The sequence below is a fragment of the Sphaeramia orbicularis genome, chromosome 15, assembly GCF_902148855.1.
Source record: "Sphaeramia orbicularis chromosome 15, fSphaOr1.1, whole genome shotgun sequence".
Taxonomy (NCBI): Eukaryota; Metazoa; Chordata; class Actinopteri; order Kurtiformes; family Apogonidae; genus Sphaeramia; species Sphaeramia orbicularis.
Genome location: NC_043971.1, coordinates 51186541 through 51205174, shown reverse-complemented (window position 1 = coordinate 51205174; position 18634 = coordinate 51186541). Strand labels below are relative to the sequence as shown.

Sequence of the window (18634 nt, the reverse complement as noted above, 5' to 3'; positions counted from 1 at the left end):
CAGGAGAATCACAGCAGAAGTGCTTGGTAAACAAAAAAGGCAAGTCAAATTCAATTGTATGGAATCACTTGGGTTTGATGAAGAAGACGAAGAGCAAAAACACATCACGTGCAAAAAGTGTTTCGTAGTTGTGTCCGCACCGACCGCTAACACAACAAACCTTTGTAACCATCTGAAGTTTAACCACTGCGACCTTTATCATAATCTTATGAAAAACTAAAACACATAAAAACAACTCCGTCTACAACTTCTTCCGCAATGCAATCTTCAGTTTCCGAATCTCTTTACGCTGCAACTCCCGTATTAACGTAACCCTAACCCGTATAACCCTAACGTACGTATTCTAGATGGCTGATGTATACAGAAGGCCTGAACTGAAACCTCACGGCACGCCACTGAATTTTCTATGTTTCATACTACATTGAACATACTTGAATTTATAATTTGCACTTTACGCAAGCTTTTTTTTTTTTTTTTTAAATTGCTACAGTTCTATGGCAAGTCTATAGCAGTTTAATTCCAGTGCACTATTTATTTACAAAAGGAAACAGACTTGAATTTACAGTACACTTATTTGCATTCAAAGATTTTTTTGTTTCGTACAAAAGTGAAAATACTTTGTTTTAGTGGTTAAAAGCTTTATTTATGTTTAAAGAGTATATTTTACATTGTTTTGCAAGAAAAAAATAAACAACTTTAAGGTTAACAAATAATCGTTTTTAATAATCGTGATTTCAATTATTGCTAAAATAATCGTGATTATTTTTTTTTTCTATAATCGAGCAGCCCTAATAGGAACTATATTTACATCTGTGACAATTTACATGTTATAAACCAACAAAATATGGATGATTAGAAGGAAAGGAACATTTAGAATATTTAAAAAATGTCTCAAAAATACAAATTTCTCAAAATTGCTAACAAACTTTGTAGACATTGTCTCAAAGAAGATATATTTAAAATTAGAAATAAACCTGAGCAGCAGTTTCAGGGAAGAAGATGACTGAAGGAATGTCTAACGACACCAACGCCTCATCCACAGCTCATCGATCTGTTAAAGTTTTTATCGCACTTATCGACCGATGAGATAAAAAAAAACCCCTCCTCCAACGTTTACGACAAACAGGTTGGATGTTTGTCAGGATGCGAGTGAAGAAAACTAATGAAAACACATTCAGACAGTGATGCTACATTCAAGTACATGTGGGGTTGTCGTACCTTGGCGTTCCAATCTTTATTTAGGTAATAAATGCACGTGACGCAGCGTCCGTCACCGTTGGGGTTGTCCACATGGCGGACGTATCCTGTCCCATTTCCTGGGTAACACGCCACCATCGCCTGGAGAGAAAGAAAAAGATCAGGAAATATGTACGAAAGCAAATAAATTCATCCCATCGAAGTCACAGCGACAAAAATGATGTGTTTGATGAAAAAGAAACAAAGACCCACAAAGAATCCCCATCACCGATAGAAAAGGTTTAAATGACATTAAAATAATAAGAGCAGCAGCAGATGCAAGTGGGTCGAGTCCTGGTGTTTAGTCTAAAACAAATTGATTTATTATATTATTTTTGTTGTACATCAGTCACCTGTGTCGACAGTGTCACATCATTGATCAGGGATAAATGAAAATTAAGAAATGTGGTGGGTTCAGTCTCAAAAATAAAATAAATTCAACTGTACAAACATTACAACTTATCAAAAACAGAAGAAAGGGTGAAACAAGCTGTAAGAAGAGTATGGTTAATAGTTTTATCTTGTTCTTTTTGAACATTGTCTATATTTTTATGTATTTTGTGTGATGTTTTCTTCTTGCTCATTAAATGTTTGACACTAAATGACTTTTCATTGTTCCTGTAACAGTGAAAATAAAGACCTATTCTATAATATTATATGTACTATACTACTAGTACTATGTATACTATATTATGTACTATATACATTTTAATTATCATAGGACAATAATTATTATTATAAGAAAGTGATAATAGTAATAGTAGTTGTAACAACGATATATAACTAATATATGTATGTAAGTAGTAGTAATAATACTACTATTAATAATAACAAATTAACAGCAAACAAACTTTCCACACTGGAATAGAAGGAAAAGATGAACCTGTGGTGATTTCTGAGAATTACCGTCTGTTTATAATCACAGCAGAATAAGTTCAGTTTCAGGAAATGCTGATTTAATGGAAATCTATCAAGTTTCGGTTCTTCTTAACCAGACTGTGGTTTGGATTCACATGAAACCGGTCTGAAGGTTTTTAACTCATCAAATGAAACCCGCTACGCAAACTCTATTCAGAAGAACCTCCCCCGGATGGTGATGCGTTCAAGGACTAACCACTGTCTCCAAAACAGGGTCTAAAATATCAGTGGATGTGGAGGGCACTGAAGTTAGGGTTAGAATGAGCTGGAATTAAAAAGAACCCATTAAATCAGTGACTCCTGCTGGTTCAGAGTTGGTCTGGGTTCTAATAAATAATTTGGGTGAAAATAAAATGTCTTAAAACCATGACAGGGTCCTGATCCCAGTCCCTGATGGTCATGCACTGCAAAAAAAGGGTGTCTAAAAACTAAATAAAAACACTAAATCTGAGGAAAAAGGTACTAAAACAACTCACTTGACAAGATTTCTTGAATTAAGTTTTTTCAGAGTTTTTCATATGTGTGAGTGGATTAAAGTGAGGACAAATGTGAAGTCTAGATGGACTGGGATTGTGGGTGAGAAATTATGGAATGGACCTTATGATGCATTTAAATTATTCACTCCTTTGGCGAACTTTAAAGCAAAAAAAAAAAAAAAAAAAAGGAAAAAAGGGCCTAAAGCTTAAAATTATTCAGAACTATTGAATTGAGATGGCAGATATGCTTTTTGTTGTTGATTTTTTTTTTTTTTTAATTATTATTATTATGGTGTGAATGCTCGATGCTGTACACATTTAAGTTGATGTATGCAGTGTACTAGGTGAAAAGAATAGGCAAAAAATAAGCTTTTGCTTCTAGCCTATTCCTTTTTTGATTTTTATGTTTATTACGATTAATGTACTAAGTACAGTGATTGATGTAAAACCAAAAATAAATTCATTCATTCATTTATTCATAAATCTAGAAATAAGATTATAGTGTGAAGCTGAACACTTAAAATATGACATTAACTCTTAAAACAAGATAAATTATCTAACACTTCTAAATCTAAATTTGTTTGTTTGGTAAGAACATCTTCAAGAAGATCTTGGTAAGAACCAAATAATTTGCAGTGTGGTCTAGAGGTTCAGGTTCAGGTCCAGGTTCAGGTTCAGATTCAGGTCTTTCGGAGCTCCGTTATGGACTCATCTCACCCTACATCGGGGGTATTAAACATAGGGCCTGTGGGCCAAAACCGGCCCACCAAAGGGTCCAATCAGGCCCACATGATAAATTTACAAAGTGGAAAAATGACACTGAAGATACTGACAGTCAATGATATTAAACTGGTTGTAGTTCAGGTTCCACATTCAGACCAAGATGATCTGAAGTAAAATAATAACACAATAACATATAAATAATGACTGCACATTTTCTTCTTGATTTAATGTAATAAAATAATATTACATTATACCTATAAATAATGACAACTCCACATTTTTTCTTTGTTTTAATGCAAACAAATAACATTCAATTATGAAAATATTTACATTTATTAACTATCCTTTAACAATAAAATATGAATAACCTGAACAAATATGAACAACTTGAACTGTCTAAAGTAAATTCAGTGGAAGTGTACCAATATTATTGAATGTTTTGTGTCTTTGTAGATCTGATTTGTAATACACATGTAGAAATGATAAGTTGAGGCAGAATATTGTTATAAATTGCACTTATTTTTCTCCAGAAATGTCATTACTTTCAGTTTAGTCACATCTTTTTTTGTTTGGACAGCTTTTAAATGTAAATATTTCCATAATTTAACACTTTCATGCATAGTGGCCACTACAGTGGACAGCTATTCTACAGCTGTTCTCTTGTATATTCATGGGTTTTGTTGTTTATTTGCATATCAGCCAACACAGTGGACGCTTATCCACCATCTCATACACGGCAATTCATACCATTACTGTAACTTTGCTGTTCTTGATAAACCTGATCTGCGGTAACATGTTTGAGTGTAAATCAATTGCGAGTTGTTATTAGACTGTAATTAACAGTCTTACACAAAAAGGTTTTTTTTGCATATTATCGCCATGAAGTGAATAATAAATACAGTATGATAAAAATGTGATAAAACATCTGATTAGCCGCATTAAAATGTTTTTATTTCATGTTATTATGTTTTAAATACATGTTTCTTTGCTTCAAAAACTAAATGCATGGCGTCCAGCTGAGTGGACATTTTTGTAACTCCATAAAAAATAGGTTTATTAAAAAAATTTCTATTACATTGTTTTTTTCACGCCTAAAGAGGAAAAAAAAACACTCATGAAAAAAAAAAAAAAACTTGAGTAAGGTTCTCATAATTCATGCATCAAAGGGTTAATGTTATTTTTTGACACTGAAACAAAGCCAAACATTAGTATCTGTCATTATTTATTGTTAATTCTGCTCTTAATTGCCTGGTTCTGATCCTCTTTAGCTCATATTGGTCTGCATGTGGATCCTGAACTGAACCATCCCTGCTCTTCATGTGATGTGGATGTAGATGATCCAGTTCTTCAGACTCTATTGTCCACGTTTCACCTGCTCGCACATGGACCCTGTCGCCCGCCGCCTCTTTATAAACTTTAAACCAACGAGGAAATAAACCGGAGATATCGCGCTGCTCGTGGACTTCCCCTGGCCTTTTCCTGCTCCATGAAGACCTGCATGATCTGCTTAGGTGCTGGCACTGAACCCCTATGAGCTCCTGTAAACTCCCTGGTGTAAACATGGAGTCGACAAACTTGCACTGAACGCGACGTCTCCAGAGAAAAGGACGCACAAGTGGGGACTCGTCCATCGCCAGGAGGACTCCCACAGACGCCGTTATTTCCTCAAACACGACTCCATCCGACGGCAGTTTAACCCCGAAACCTGACCCGGAAGAACCCCCCCAAACACCACACATCTGTTTAACATCGACACAGCGTCAACAAAACCCACTTTAATCTGTAACGAGCGTCTGACGGAGTGGAGACTGTTAGTTTAGGTTCAAAACGACTCATTCATGGACAAACAGCTGCTCAAACCACACACCGTCATATTCTGTTTTATGGACAGCAGCGGTGACAAACTCATTTTAGTTCAGGGGCAACATTGTAACTTATAAATAATGACAACTCCTATTTTTTCTCTTTGTTTTAGTGCAAAAAAACCCCAAACAAAACATTAAATTATGAAAATATTCATATTTACAAACTATCCACACAAAAAAGATGTGAATAACCTGAAAAAAAAATGAAATTTCGTAAGAAAATCAAGTGCAATTTTAACAATATTATGCCTCAACTTATCATTTCTACATGAGCATTATGGATCAGATCTACAAAGGCACAAAATATTTAATAACAGGTTGAATATTGTTAACATTGCACTTAATTTTCTTGAGACATTTCAATTTTTCACATTTTATTGTTAGAGGATCATTTGTTCATGTAAATATTTTCGTAATTTAATGTTACTTTTTGCACAAAAACAGGAGAAAATTTACAAGTTGTCTTTATTTATAGGCATAACATAGGTTTAACAACCCTTGATTCCTATTTTATTGTTAAAGGATAGTTTGTTAAAAAAAAAAAAAAGAAAGAAAAAATGTTGACTGTCATTATTTCTAGGTATAATGTAATATTATTTTATCACATTAAAACAAGAAGAAAATTTGTAGTCTTTATTTATAGGTTATTGTGTTATTATTTGACTTTAGATCACATTGGTCTGTATGTGGAACCTGAACTAAAACCAGTTTAACACCATAAAAGGGTTAATATCTTCAGTGTAATTTTTGCACTTTGCTAGTTCGCCCCCCAGGCCGGACTGAACCCTTTGGTGGGCCGGGTTTGGCCCATGGACCACATGTTTGACACCCCTGGTCTACAGTATTTACAGACAACACTTACACATGGGCTGAGAATATAATGTACACGACTGTTTAAAGAACAGGAGGACTGTATATTTTCTGAAGTATTCAGCTCAGAACGTATCCAGAATTATGCAAAAATGCAGCCAGTTCAGTTCCTGAAAACCCTAAGGTCGACTCTGTTCTTTTAATTACACAGTTTCAGTGTTTTCTGAATTTAATTAGACAAACATCGGGAGTGAAAAAGGAAACATAAATGTAACGTGTATGAAATACCAGGTTTAAAATGTGGAGTTACAGTCAATTCATGTTTAAAGATACAGATAAAACTTGATTTTTTTAAATCAAAATGTCAGATTCTACGTTAAAGTTTAAATTCCCTGATTTTCCTGAAACTTCTAATGGTTTTACTTCATTTCTACTGGTAATTCTCTGAATTTTAAATAGTGACTGATCTTAATTTATCACATAACTAAAACAAAAAAGGGTTGTCAAACTTTCCTATTTAATTAAACATATTTTAATGAGTTTCTAATATTATTACAGTAGTTTACATGAACCTGTTTATTGCAGTGATTCCCTTACATTGGTTTTAGTTTAACCTGCACAGTTTGGGTAATGTATTGTTTTTGATGAAATAGTGACGTAAAAACATGTCATTTTCTCAAATTGTTTAAAATGTTAATATTTGGTTTTCTTATATAAAATAGAATATCATCTGCATATAGGGATATATGGGAGGGGTTATAATAGAATATCATCTGCATATAGGGATATTTGGGGGTTTTAAATAATAGAGTATCATCTGCGTACAGGGATATTTGGGGGTTTTATTGTCTTTTTTTGCAAATGTTTTTATGACTAAGACATAAATACAGATAAAGGACAATGATGCCTGTTTCTGTGAAGTGTCGCCTTCTGACAGTATAGAACCAGTGTAAGTTTGAAATTCACAGATTCAACTACTGAGTCTGATTTACTTTACATAATTTTAGATAGTCAGTTATGTTAATTTATCATGTAATCCCCTAGAAAGAGTGCCATCAAAATGTCCTATTTAATTAAAATTCACTTTGAAATCCCATTTATCTGATTATTACAGTATTTTACATGAACCTGTTTACTGCAGTGATTCTTTAGTGATGGTTTTAGTTTAACCTACACAGTTTATGTGATGTGTTGTTTTTGATGAAAGTGAATGAATACATTTCTTTTTTTCAGATCGCTGATATGTGGTTTTCTTATGTATACATAAAATAGACTACCATCTGCTTCTGGACTAGATTTTTGGGGGTTTCATATAATAGAGTATCATCTACATACAGGGAAATTTGGGGCTTTTATTGTTTTTTCTTTGCAAACATCTTTATGTTTAAGACAAATATTAATACTGATCAAGGACAACGATGCCCGTTTCTGTGAAACGTTAGCTTCAGACAGTGTAGAATTAGTATAAATGTGTGATCTGCTGGTCTAACTACCGAGTCTACTACTACTGAGATGCTTTAGTGACAGAGTTAAAAACATTTGGATTGACAGTAAAACTGTTGGATAAATGCATCCATAATCTGTGACTGAATGAAGCAGGTCAGCGACACAGATGGATGAACAGTTCAAACATGTAGACAAGTGTTTACTTCACACACACACACACACACACACACACACACACTGGAATAACATGGACCGAAATGATGCACAAATACAACAACACAAAGCATCACACACACACTAAACACACACAAACCAAAGGAAAACACAAGGAAACTGTCAGAGTTTAGATCAAACTCCAGCACAGATGTACTTCGTGTCTGCTGCTGCTGTTATCACCAGGGCTGTGTACGCGATACGATACAAATCACAATACGATATATCATGATACTGTTAAAAAGGCAATTTTTTGTTTGTTTCTTTTTTTCTGAAAGATTATTTCCTTGAAGAATTGAATTACACCATAAATCTGCACAAATATTAGACACATTTTTATTTGATCACAACAGGATCTAATGTTATATCATAAAATGTTCCTGTGTCCAAACTGAAATTATGTTTTACAGACATTACAGTTTAAGATCCTGTTCAAATAATCATACTCTTTTAGTTCAGAACTAACATTAGAACAGTATTTTAGTTCAATCCCAACAAAAGAAAAAGAGTGTTAAATAATAATAACAATAAAAAAAAAAAAAACACAAATGAACCTCCACAATGTCTGCATTTGAATAAATACCTAAAAATATTGAAACAGTACTTGTTAATATTGATACAGTATTGTGAAATGAATATATCGCGATATATTGCAGAACCAATATTTTCTTACACTAGCGGCATTGTACCCGTGGTGCCATTGTACGATGGCATGAGAGGCTAAAATCTCCCAGCAAACCACACAACATTTGAATACAGATATAAAATTGTGCTCAGTAGATAGTCAGGTAATGTTTCTATTCATTTGGCGAGTTTGGCGGCGATCAGGCCTGTGAAGGCTGAGGAAAATCTGTACAAACGCCTCCTCTGCTGCAACATCGATCGGATGGACACAGAACGTGCATCATATAGTAGGATCCCTAGTTATCACCGGTCCAAATGGGTCAGATTAACACGTGATGGCGAGGAGATAAAAGGGGAGTTTAGGTGAAAACACAACCACAGGCGTCAGATTTAACCCTCATGCATCAGCAGTGATACGACAAACAGAGGGCAAGTTCCACCACATTCTTCCACACACTTGTATCAACATTATTATAAACATCCAACGCAGACTCCACTCCTGCACTCATATCATGTCACACTTTACAGGCTTCGTATGCGAAAACAGTCCGACGCTCGCCACGGTATCTTTACACAAATCTGATGTGTGAAGTCTTTCTAATCCTCTAAAATCACACATTCTGCACCCCCCCCCCCACACACACACACACACACCACCACCTCAACCCCCCCCCCCCAGTTATTTGCGTCAGTCCGCATTGGACTCACGTCTTCAGAGTGATGCAGGTTACCACTGGAATGTGCAGCATCGGGGCCTTTGACGCAGAAAAACAACAAAAACTCCAAAATAAAGATGGGTGGGGGGTGGGGTTTGGTGGCGTAGGGGTGGGGTGGGGGTTCGTGATCTGACACTATCGATTTTAACAACAGGGCGGGGTTCCGAAGAAGAAGGGGCTGCTGGGAATCAAAGCGGGTGAGGGGCGACTGACAAAAGGCTTCCTGTCAGAAAGTGGAAGACAGTAAGAGCTGGTGTTTGTGAAGGAGGGGGGCAGGGGCGGGGGGCACCGACAGACAGCGGGAGGGGTGGGGCTGCAGAAGAAGAGGAGTGAACTGCTGTAAACTTTGACTCCTGGCCTCCCTCCAGAGGGAGCAGTATTTTAATGGTTGTGCTACGTGCAGAGCGTGAGGAAGGTTGGCCAACCCCCCATCACCACCCCCACCCCCCCACACACACACTGCAAGGCTAGGGATGGGTAAACAGACGCCGCTAGGAGGGTATTTATGTGGATTCAGATGTGTGAGGATTGGAGGGGGGGGCAGTTTCACCTTTCATTTCCTTAAACTCAACAGAAACTTCAACTGCAGGAAATCAAGGTTTGATAATGAGTCCGAACAGGATTTACTCCAACACCACAAAGTGTTTAAAAGAAAAAAAAAAAAACAACTTATCACCTCAAAAAAACATTATGCATTTGGTTTTGGTACCAGAACCAGGTCTAGAACCGGGTCTAGAACCGGGTCTAGAACCAGCGCTACCTTCAGGACTGAGCGAGGATAATACATCTGCTTATAACGTCATTTTATCTAATGACACTGGAGTCCATTTGGTTCTAAAGGAGAGAACAGGTTCTACTTCTGAAATGTCTAGTTTTTCCATCTTTACCCATAAAAATACAAAACTATTTCTGTAGTGACTTCCAGATGAATTTTTCTATACATTCAACCTTTCCAAAGACATACCACCGTTTATTCTAAAATTATCGTTAGGGATGGGAATCAAGAACCACATCCCAGTAGCTCGATTCCTTGGAATTGTTTGCCTATCTGCTTAACAATTCTGCTTCGTAATTCCGCCTTCGTTGTGTGATGACGTCATGCGTACACTGCATTGTTTTGGTCAGAACATAGACAACACAGTGTTGAGGCAGAAATGGTCTAAAAAGACGACACTGGGTCCAAACGGACCACACCAGGTCCAAAAGGACCACACCAGGTCCACTGGGACACTGTCAAAGCTTCCATTTCTTCTAAAGGGTGGAATCCCTCCAGTCTGCTCAAACATTTGTCCACAGCATGTGATTCATTTGATTCTCTACTTAGTGGCACTTGTGAGTCTAGGGGCAGAGTGAACACCAGGCCGTCATCCAGGCCCAGTTCCAGTTCTGGTGCGGGCAACAAACGTTGTACCCCCACAAATACAAGTTTCCAAAGGTAGGGGAAAGGAAATGAGGTGAACAACAACGGGAGACGGGCAGAGTCGAACTGGTTCCACGTAGTAGAAATGCAGCAATAGAGGAATTAGTAGAGAGCCTGTAGTTTTGCCCCCCCCCCCCGAACCGGGCCCGGCGTCATCTGTTATTATTATTTGTTCATACTGTATATGTTATATTTTCTCTGCAGATGGAAATATAAAAGACAGTTAATGCAAGCACACCCGTTTGTACTCTTTTATTCCCTCACCCAATGAGAATCAATAAGGAATTGATAAGGAATCGGATCGATAACCAAAATCGATAATGGAATCGGAATCATTAAATTCTTATCGATTCTCATCCCTAATTATCGTATGAATTTTGTATTTTTCAGTGTAAAACCTGTATTTTCTTATATTTAATTCACTGATCATGTAGGTGTTCATTAAAACTCAGAATAAATTCAAAGGTTACTTTATCAAAAAGAACACTTGGGACTTCCTGGTTAAATAAGGTAAAATAAAAAATTTAAAAAACTGAATAAACAGTGTCTTTTTCAGTCCAATCTGTTATTAATTGAACATAAACCCAGTGTGTCCATTCACTATCACTGATCCAACTCCTTAGGTTTTACTGGAGAATCAATGTTGTAGAAGATGACTGTGTTTTCAAAGGTAACTACGGAGCCTCTGAACGTCCAAATGGGTCATATCTGATGACCATGAGAAGATGAAGAACTGTATTTTACACCAATTATTGACATGGACTGATAGGATTAGTGGATCAACAGGTATAATTTTAGGAAGGTGACGATATGAGGGACTGTGGAGAATAGAACATCAGTTCTATACTGAACTGCCTCCAGACTCCATATCTGTAAATGTCTTTCTGAGGTCGTTCTGCCCTGGTTTGATTCATGTGATGTGGTCATAAGGCCTGACATAAGCAGACGACGACGCCACGTCTGATCAAACCATTCAAGGCCTTTAACCCTTACCGACCCAAACATCCACAATCAACCAAACCATCTCCTGACTGAACTATTTAATTCCTGTTGATCCATTAATCCTATCAATCCATGTCAATAATTGGAGTAAAATACAGTTCTTCATCTTTTCATGGTCCTCAGATATGACCCATTTGGACGTTCAGAGGCTCTGTGGTTACCATGGAAACACAGTCATCTTCTACAACATTGATCCAGCAGTAAAACCCATGGAGTTGGACCAATGACAGTGAATGGACACACTGGGTAAAATGAACAAAAGCAAATAAAAAATGTACCAAATATTACATAACGTGAAAGAAATACACAAAAAAATTGATTAACATGAAATAAAACAGAATAAAATAAGCAACAAAATGAAAAAAAAAAACAGCCAAATGAATGATTGAAATGAACAAAAATGAATAATAAATCAACAAAACAATAACATCAACAAAACTAGAAGCACTCGGAGAGCGCAGACCTCCGCCAAGGCTGATCAGTGCCCCCCCCCCCCCCCCCGATCACCACCAAAATTTAATCATTTCTTCCTTATCCCATTTCCAACAAACCCTGAAAATTTGTTCCAAATCTGTCCATAACTTTTTGAGTTATGTTGCACACTAACAGACAGACACACAAACAAACAGACAAACAAACAAACAAACCCTGGCAAAAACATAACCTCCTTGGCGGAGGTAATAAGCCACAAACTGAACAAAATTCAAAGAAAATATGAAATAGGTAACAAACTGAACAACAAATAAAATAACATGTAAAACGAATAAAAAAGCACAATAATAATCATCTTCTCCAACACTGATTCACCAGTAAAACCAGTGGAGTTGGATCAATGACAGTGGATGGACACACTGGGTTTATGTTCAGATCGGACTGAAAAAGGCACTTTTTCTTCAGTTTTTCTCTGTTTTGATAAAATAACCTTTGAATTTACTCTGAGTTTGAATAAATATCTTCATGATAAGTGAATTAAATATAAGAAAATACAGGATTTAAACTGAAAAAGGTCAAATAAACAGGATAATATTATATTAAATGTTGTCCATCTGTCAGTGGTTTGAATGGGTGTTAAAGGGTTAAATTTGATGAAACTGTCTGAGTCTGAAACACATGGCGCTGCTCAACCTGAACCTGAAGACATTCTGAAACGGACCTGAGATGGTTTCCACCGCCGTCACAGAGGAGGCTTTTCCCGGCCGCCACCTTGACCTCTGACCCCTGACCCTATCTGAGCTTCCTCTTCCCTCCACCAGCTGCTCTTCCGCATTCCTGGCGGCCTCATTAGGAGGTGACCTCGCTCGCGTTGTCGTTCGTCTACATTCCACAGCCTCCACTTCAGAAGCCGACCGCCATCCACAGCCGACGGCGAAGGAGAGCGAAGCCGAGGTCATGGCGCGGCGCTGCGGAAGCATTTAGTTTGGCCTCAAAGGACAACGTCACGTTCACAACAACCACATAAACACCAGCAGATCGTTTCCACCGACAGGAATCCATCTGTTACGACGAAAATAAAGACGGATTTGCATAAAAAAAAGGAGGAAAAATACAACAAACCCAACATCAGCCTGGACCTGAACGATCCACGAGCACAGATCATCTGATTATGTTTATATCAGACAGAAAAGGACAAAGATTTATATAAAAATACATTCAATGACTCATATTTATCTGTTCAGTTCATCAGATTTAAACTGAACCTTCAGTTTCATCTTGTGTCTTTCACATCGTTTTATTTCTTGTTCTTGTTTAATAATTGGAGAATGTATTAATATATAATGTATTATTATATATAATGTATTATTATACAATATAAATAATGTGTATATATTGTATGATTATAAATAATGTATTATAGTACGTATTATACAATGTAAATATAATTATCCTATGTTGTTGTTACATCACTGTATAATGTATTTATATGTAATAGTATATAATTAATGCGTATAATATTATATGACTATGAATAATGAACTATGATATACAATATATCATGTATGTAGACTTGGACAGTTTATTTTTGATATGTGTAAAATATATGAGTTTATTCTGTGGCTCACGGGACTTTGTTTCCAGCAGAAAAAGACGGGGGGGGGGGGGGGGGGTATAAGCTGCACTTCATCACATTCGTTTTTGAATATGTTGGGGTTTTTTTCTTAGTTTTTCTTTACTGTTTTTGGTTTTACATTCAAAATAATTAAACAAATGAACTCCATCACACAGAATAGTTGTGTTTTAATGTAGATTCATATTATTGTCATGTGTTTTAGTCATTTGGGATCCATTTCCATGATACAAATAAGAAATAAATAACATTAAAAGAATAAAAGGGTAGTTATTTTCATCATCTAGCTCTGATCGTTAATGCTGTATGACTATCATGTCATACAAACATGGTTTCGGGGTTATATCTGAATTTACCTTATTACTGTGTTCCATGAACGACTGGAGGAGTTTGAGAATGATCTCACAAGAAAATGTAAATTTTTAACTATAAAACAAATCAAAATGTATAATTTCAGAAGTTTACTTTCAAAATTTCCAGATCTGAAAAACTACAACACATAATAAATAAATAAACAAACATGGGACGTTCACACTTTTACATGAATCTGAGGTGAAGACAGTTATTTGTGTAGTTGATTCTAAATGAATGTTTCTCTACATTTAACCTTTTTTTAAGTGATTTATCACCATTTATTAGAAAAATAATCCTCTAGATTTTGCATTTTTCAGTATATATCTTGTATTTTCTTAGATTTAATTCACTGATCATGTAGATGTTCATTAAAGTTCAGGGTAAATTCAAAAGTTATTATATAAAAACAGAGAAAAACTGAAGAAACAGGACTTTTTCAGTAACATAACGTACTGTTCACTTTTAAACCTCCTCGGCCAAATCTAGAGTAAGATTCTGTTAAAGTTCCTGCCCTATAATTTAGATTCGATTGTCTTTGTGTTAAACTTATTCCATACATATTTCTATTTGAAAGTACTCAGATCTGTATGAAGGGGGTTTATCTGCGACTCCTCCCCCTCCCAACTGCTCTATGTTGTGATTGGCCGAGGCCCAGCACATGGTTAACGCTCTGTTCTGCTGCACCATAAACAAACAGAACATGGATGTTAACTCCGCACATCAGTGTTTGTTTAAAGTCGTACACGTTTCAGCTTAGTCTGACGTGGACGCCGACGCTTCACCGTTTATCAGATAAAACTGAAACATCCAGAGGGAGAATCAGTCAAATATTGGATGAAGTCCATCAGCTTCAGTGGGAGATGTGGATTAAATGTGATGGTTCTGAACTATATGGACATAAATATTAGGACACATCATGTCTACAGCTGTCAGATGTTCCTGTTCATGAGGATCTGACAGTAAAAACATCAATATTTCCTTCAAGTTTGATGGTAGATTTTTCTTCCTCAGTCAGATGTGATGAAAGTAGATGGTTAGATGAGGAAGAAAATTATTATTTACAGTCAGAGCAGGAAAAATATTATGGAAATTTAGAGGTAGAACATTTAAAATCATAGTCATGGATAAAAATTTAAAAAAAAAAAATCAATACTAAGAGAAATTAAATTAAAACCATCTCTGATTTTGGATTCAAAACAGTTTATCCCAAACTAACCAATGCACTGATATCTATCCCATAATATAAAACTACATTCTGACATTAGTCTTTATTGTTTTGGATCCCAGACCCCTGTTAGAAAAGAAACACCTGGGTTCAACATGTCCACAGACTTTTGTCCATATCGTGTATTCTGTAAATCTGGATCCTCAGGTGAATCTGACTGGGTCAGCGTTGCCCATAGCAACGCCATCAGGTCACAGCGGGGTCAAACGGTGAGTGTGGCGGTGAATGGGCGGCAGTCAGAGCAGACGCTGCGAGGGGTCGGTCCTTTCAGAGGAGATGCTTATCCCAACACAAACAGAGGGGCCGCAGACCTCCACGAGCAAAGGACTGTGGGAAACGGGGGGCGGCGGCCTGGGCCTGCTCACCCCTTTATCTGACGGACGGCGACGCTGCCTCCAGAGGAAACCCATGTTTAGAGCAATGACCTACTGTAATCTGCTGCTTCTTTACTGTGAACAATGAGGGGGGGCACGTGGAGACACCCCACACCCCCCCCACCCAACAGGAAACGCAACTGGAAACAGGTTTAGATGGATTCACATGTGGAACCAGGTGGGGGCGGGGCCTCTACAGGTGAGTCCACCATGGGTCCAATCAGCAGGTCTGATGGACCCGGGTACAGCCTGTCACTGGGTCAGAACCTGATACCTTCCACTATTCTGGTTTATAACAGTTCCAGTTCAGTCTGCTGTGCATCCATGTCTCTCCCCCCTCCCCGCCCCCCCCTCCCCCCAAGTCTCTCTCTCTACGGATTTTATCTCGATATTTTAAGACTTTATTCTTGTAGTGACAAGTGTTTTTATTTTCTTATGTGGCCCTAATACGGCGTCGTAGTTAAATGCTAAAATGTGTCAAAGTGTATTTTTTACTCAAAGGGGTGTTCGTGTCATGATTTAACATTATTTACAATTAGGGATGTAACGAGATGAAAATTTCATATCACGGTTACTGTGTCCAAAATTATCACGGTTATCATTATTATCACAGTATTATTGAAATTGTGCTCAAAATGTTCAAAAAGTACTAATACACACACTGAAATAATTTAACCAAGTTGTATTTAAAAAAAAAAAAAAACAAAGTAATTGGCACAATGTATCTTCTGTTGCAGAAACATTCAAATATTAACCCTTAGTGGTCTGAGCCTATTTTGTCCGTTTTTCAGTCCTTTTGATTTTGCCTTTATATACTATATAAACAAATGTTTACTATACCCATGTTTGGGATCTTTTATTTTTCAGCACAATTTCCTCTGTATCATCTGTCTGTTGAGGACTTGCAGCTGACGTCACTGGTCATGTGATTGTTGTTTACACCGCCATATTGGTAGGCACGCTATCTGGATCCAGAAAGTCAGAACTGTTGCTTTATATCGTGTTTTTCTTTGGACTCGTGTTTGCGTGTTTTGTTATTTGTGAGTATGTCTGCTTGTGATAAAGGCACCATATGCTGCGTTTCCACTACGTGGTACTGGCTCGGTTCGACTCAACTCGACTTTTTTGCACTTCCATTACGAAAAAGGACCTGGAATCTGGTACCCAGTACTAGTTTTTTGGTATCACCTCCGCCGAGGTTCCAGGACTGGGGAACAGATACTAAAACGTGACCACTGATTGGTCAGAGTTGTCTCTGTGACCCGCCGTTTTACAAAAAACAAATGCGGAAGTTTACAGTAAATATAGTGGTAGGTTAATCTACATGATGACAGCCCCCAAAACTACACCACTCAGTCAGGAGATTCAGTCATTGGTGGCCGACGTAAAAATTCAGCATGAGCTTGACGAGACAACAGGCAACGAGCGAGTTTATCAGCGACTCTGAACAGACGACACGGAAGTAATGCGCCGCATTGGTATGACGTCCAGGTACTGTAAAGTCTGTAGTACCCTGTAATGGAAACGGTCTCCAGGAATAGTATCTGGTACCCAAGTCGAGCCGAGTCGAGTCGAGCCGGTTCCACGTAGTGAAAACGCAGCGATAGATGAGTTTCAATGTTTACTGACAACAGTGATGCACGGGCAGCTCGGAGGCAAAAACAGGAGTACCAGCTCCAGCCGGCTCACATCAGCCGTACACCTCCAGGCTCTCCCTTGGAACTGGTGAACGAGCCGATATGTTAGCTCTAAAACGGTCCATTAACTGTCTCTGTCCAAAAGCCCATCCCATCTTCTCTTTCACAGCCGCTTAATTTGACTTGACCGCATGGGGAAGGCTGTCCCACAGTACAAAAGCAGACTTGCACAGACGGGTGGGGGGTATTCTCACCAGCTCCCCACTGAACTCATCGGCATCGCCCGCTGTAGCTCCAACTGCCACTTCCAGCTAAGGAAACTCTGGCTGCCATCGCCAGCAAAAGGAGCAGGTAGATCCACAATCACTCTCCGTCTATAGGCTGATAGGCCAGGGAAGCCCTTCTGGTAGGTTTAAAAGGGTCTGCATCATATGATGACAATTCTTTTTTTCCACGCCGCTAAGTGTAACAGACATGCAGGCTAACTATACTGAGAAGCTACGCTAACCGCGGTAACAACTATAAACAGCAGTCGGCAGAATAGAACCACCGCTGCCACCAATGGAACTGAGCGGTCTTTACTTGGTGAAAGCTAAGGAATAAACGGCACACAGGAGTTTAGCAGGTCCATCGTTTAACACGCACAATCCAAGGAAAGCTTGTCTACCAATATGGTGTTGTAAACAGAAAACCACATGATCATGTGACGTATGTGCAAAACCTCAATTATTTTTTCACTTTAACCTACTATATAAACACAAAACGCCAGAAAACACACACACACAAAAAAATCCGATTTCAAAAATGTATATACTTTATTGCATAAATAACACGAAGATGCTTAACGAATCTTTTCAAAGACTTTAAAAGTGAATATTGGTTCCACATATTAGGTATATAAAATTAAAATTGTAAAAAAAAAATAAGACTATTCTCAAATATTTGACATAAAAGCATAGATTTACATAGGCGTTTTTTCCCCTAAAAGTGCGGTAATCAAACACGGTTATTATGATAATTAGAATTTAAACTGTAATACTAACCGTCTCCAATTTTACCACGGTTTATCGTTATACCGGTAATCGTTACATGCCTATTTACAATCTGTTGATTTTAGTGGCTGGGTCAGAATTTGAAAAATCATGAATTAACATTTTTTGTATTCAGACCTAAACCAAATTGTGAAAAATAATCTGACCTTTTATAACATGAAGTGCAAAGTGCGTTTCAGTAGGATCCATTCATGTGGTCTGTGTTTTCTTTCACTGTTTTTATCAAATGAACTGAACCTTGTGAATATTGTTATTCCCCTCCCGGCCTGTGGTGGCGCTGCATCAACAATTACAGAGAAACACTGAGGGAGAAACCTGGTTCATCTGTGGGTTAATGCAGGATGACCTCTGTTTCCAACACATGAAAATAAAACATGCAGCGTGGGTTTAGGCTGTGTTTACCCATAATGCCCTGTGTTGTAGTCCACTTCCTGCATGTGGTTCAGCTGAAACAGATCCAGATGAGTTCCACTGTTCA

At 37.6% G+C, this 18634-nt stretch overlaps 1 protein-coding gene across 2 annotated transcripts in view; it reads right to left on the bottom strand.

The window, feature by feature from the left end:
* Positions 1-18634, bottom strand: part of egln1a (egl-9 family hypoxia-inducible factor 1a) — a 40115-nt gene that overhangs the window by 13376 nt on the left and 8105 nt on the right. For both annotated transcript variants that reach the window (XM_030155303.1, XM_030155301.1), the window contains exon 2: positions 1219-1338. In XM_030155303.1, coding sequence (XP_030011163.1) covers positions 1219-1338 — 120 coding nt within the window. The remainder of the gene's footprint in view (positions 1-1218; positions 1339-18634) is intronic.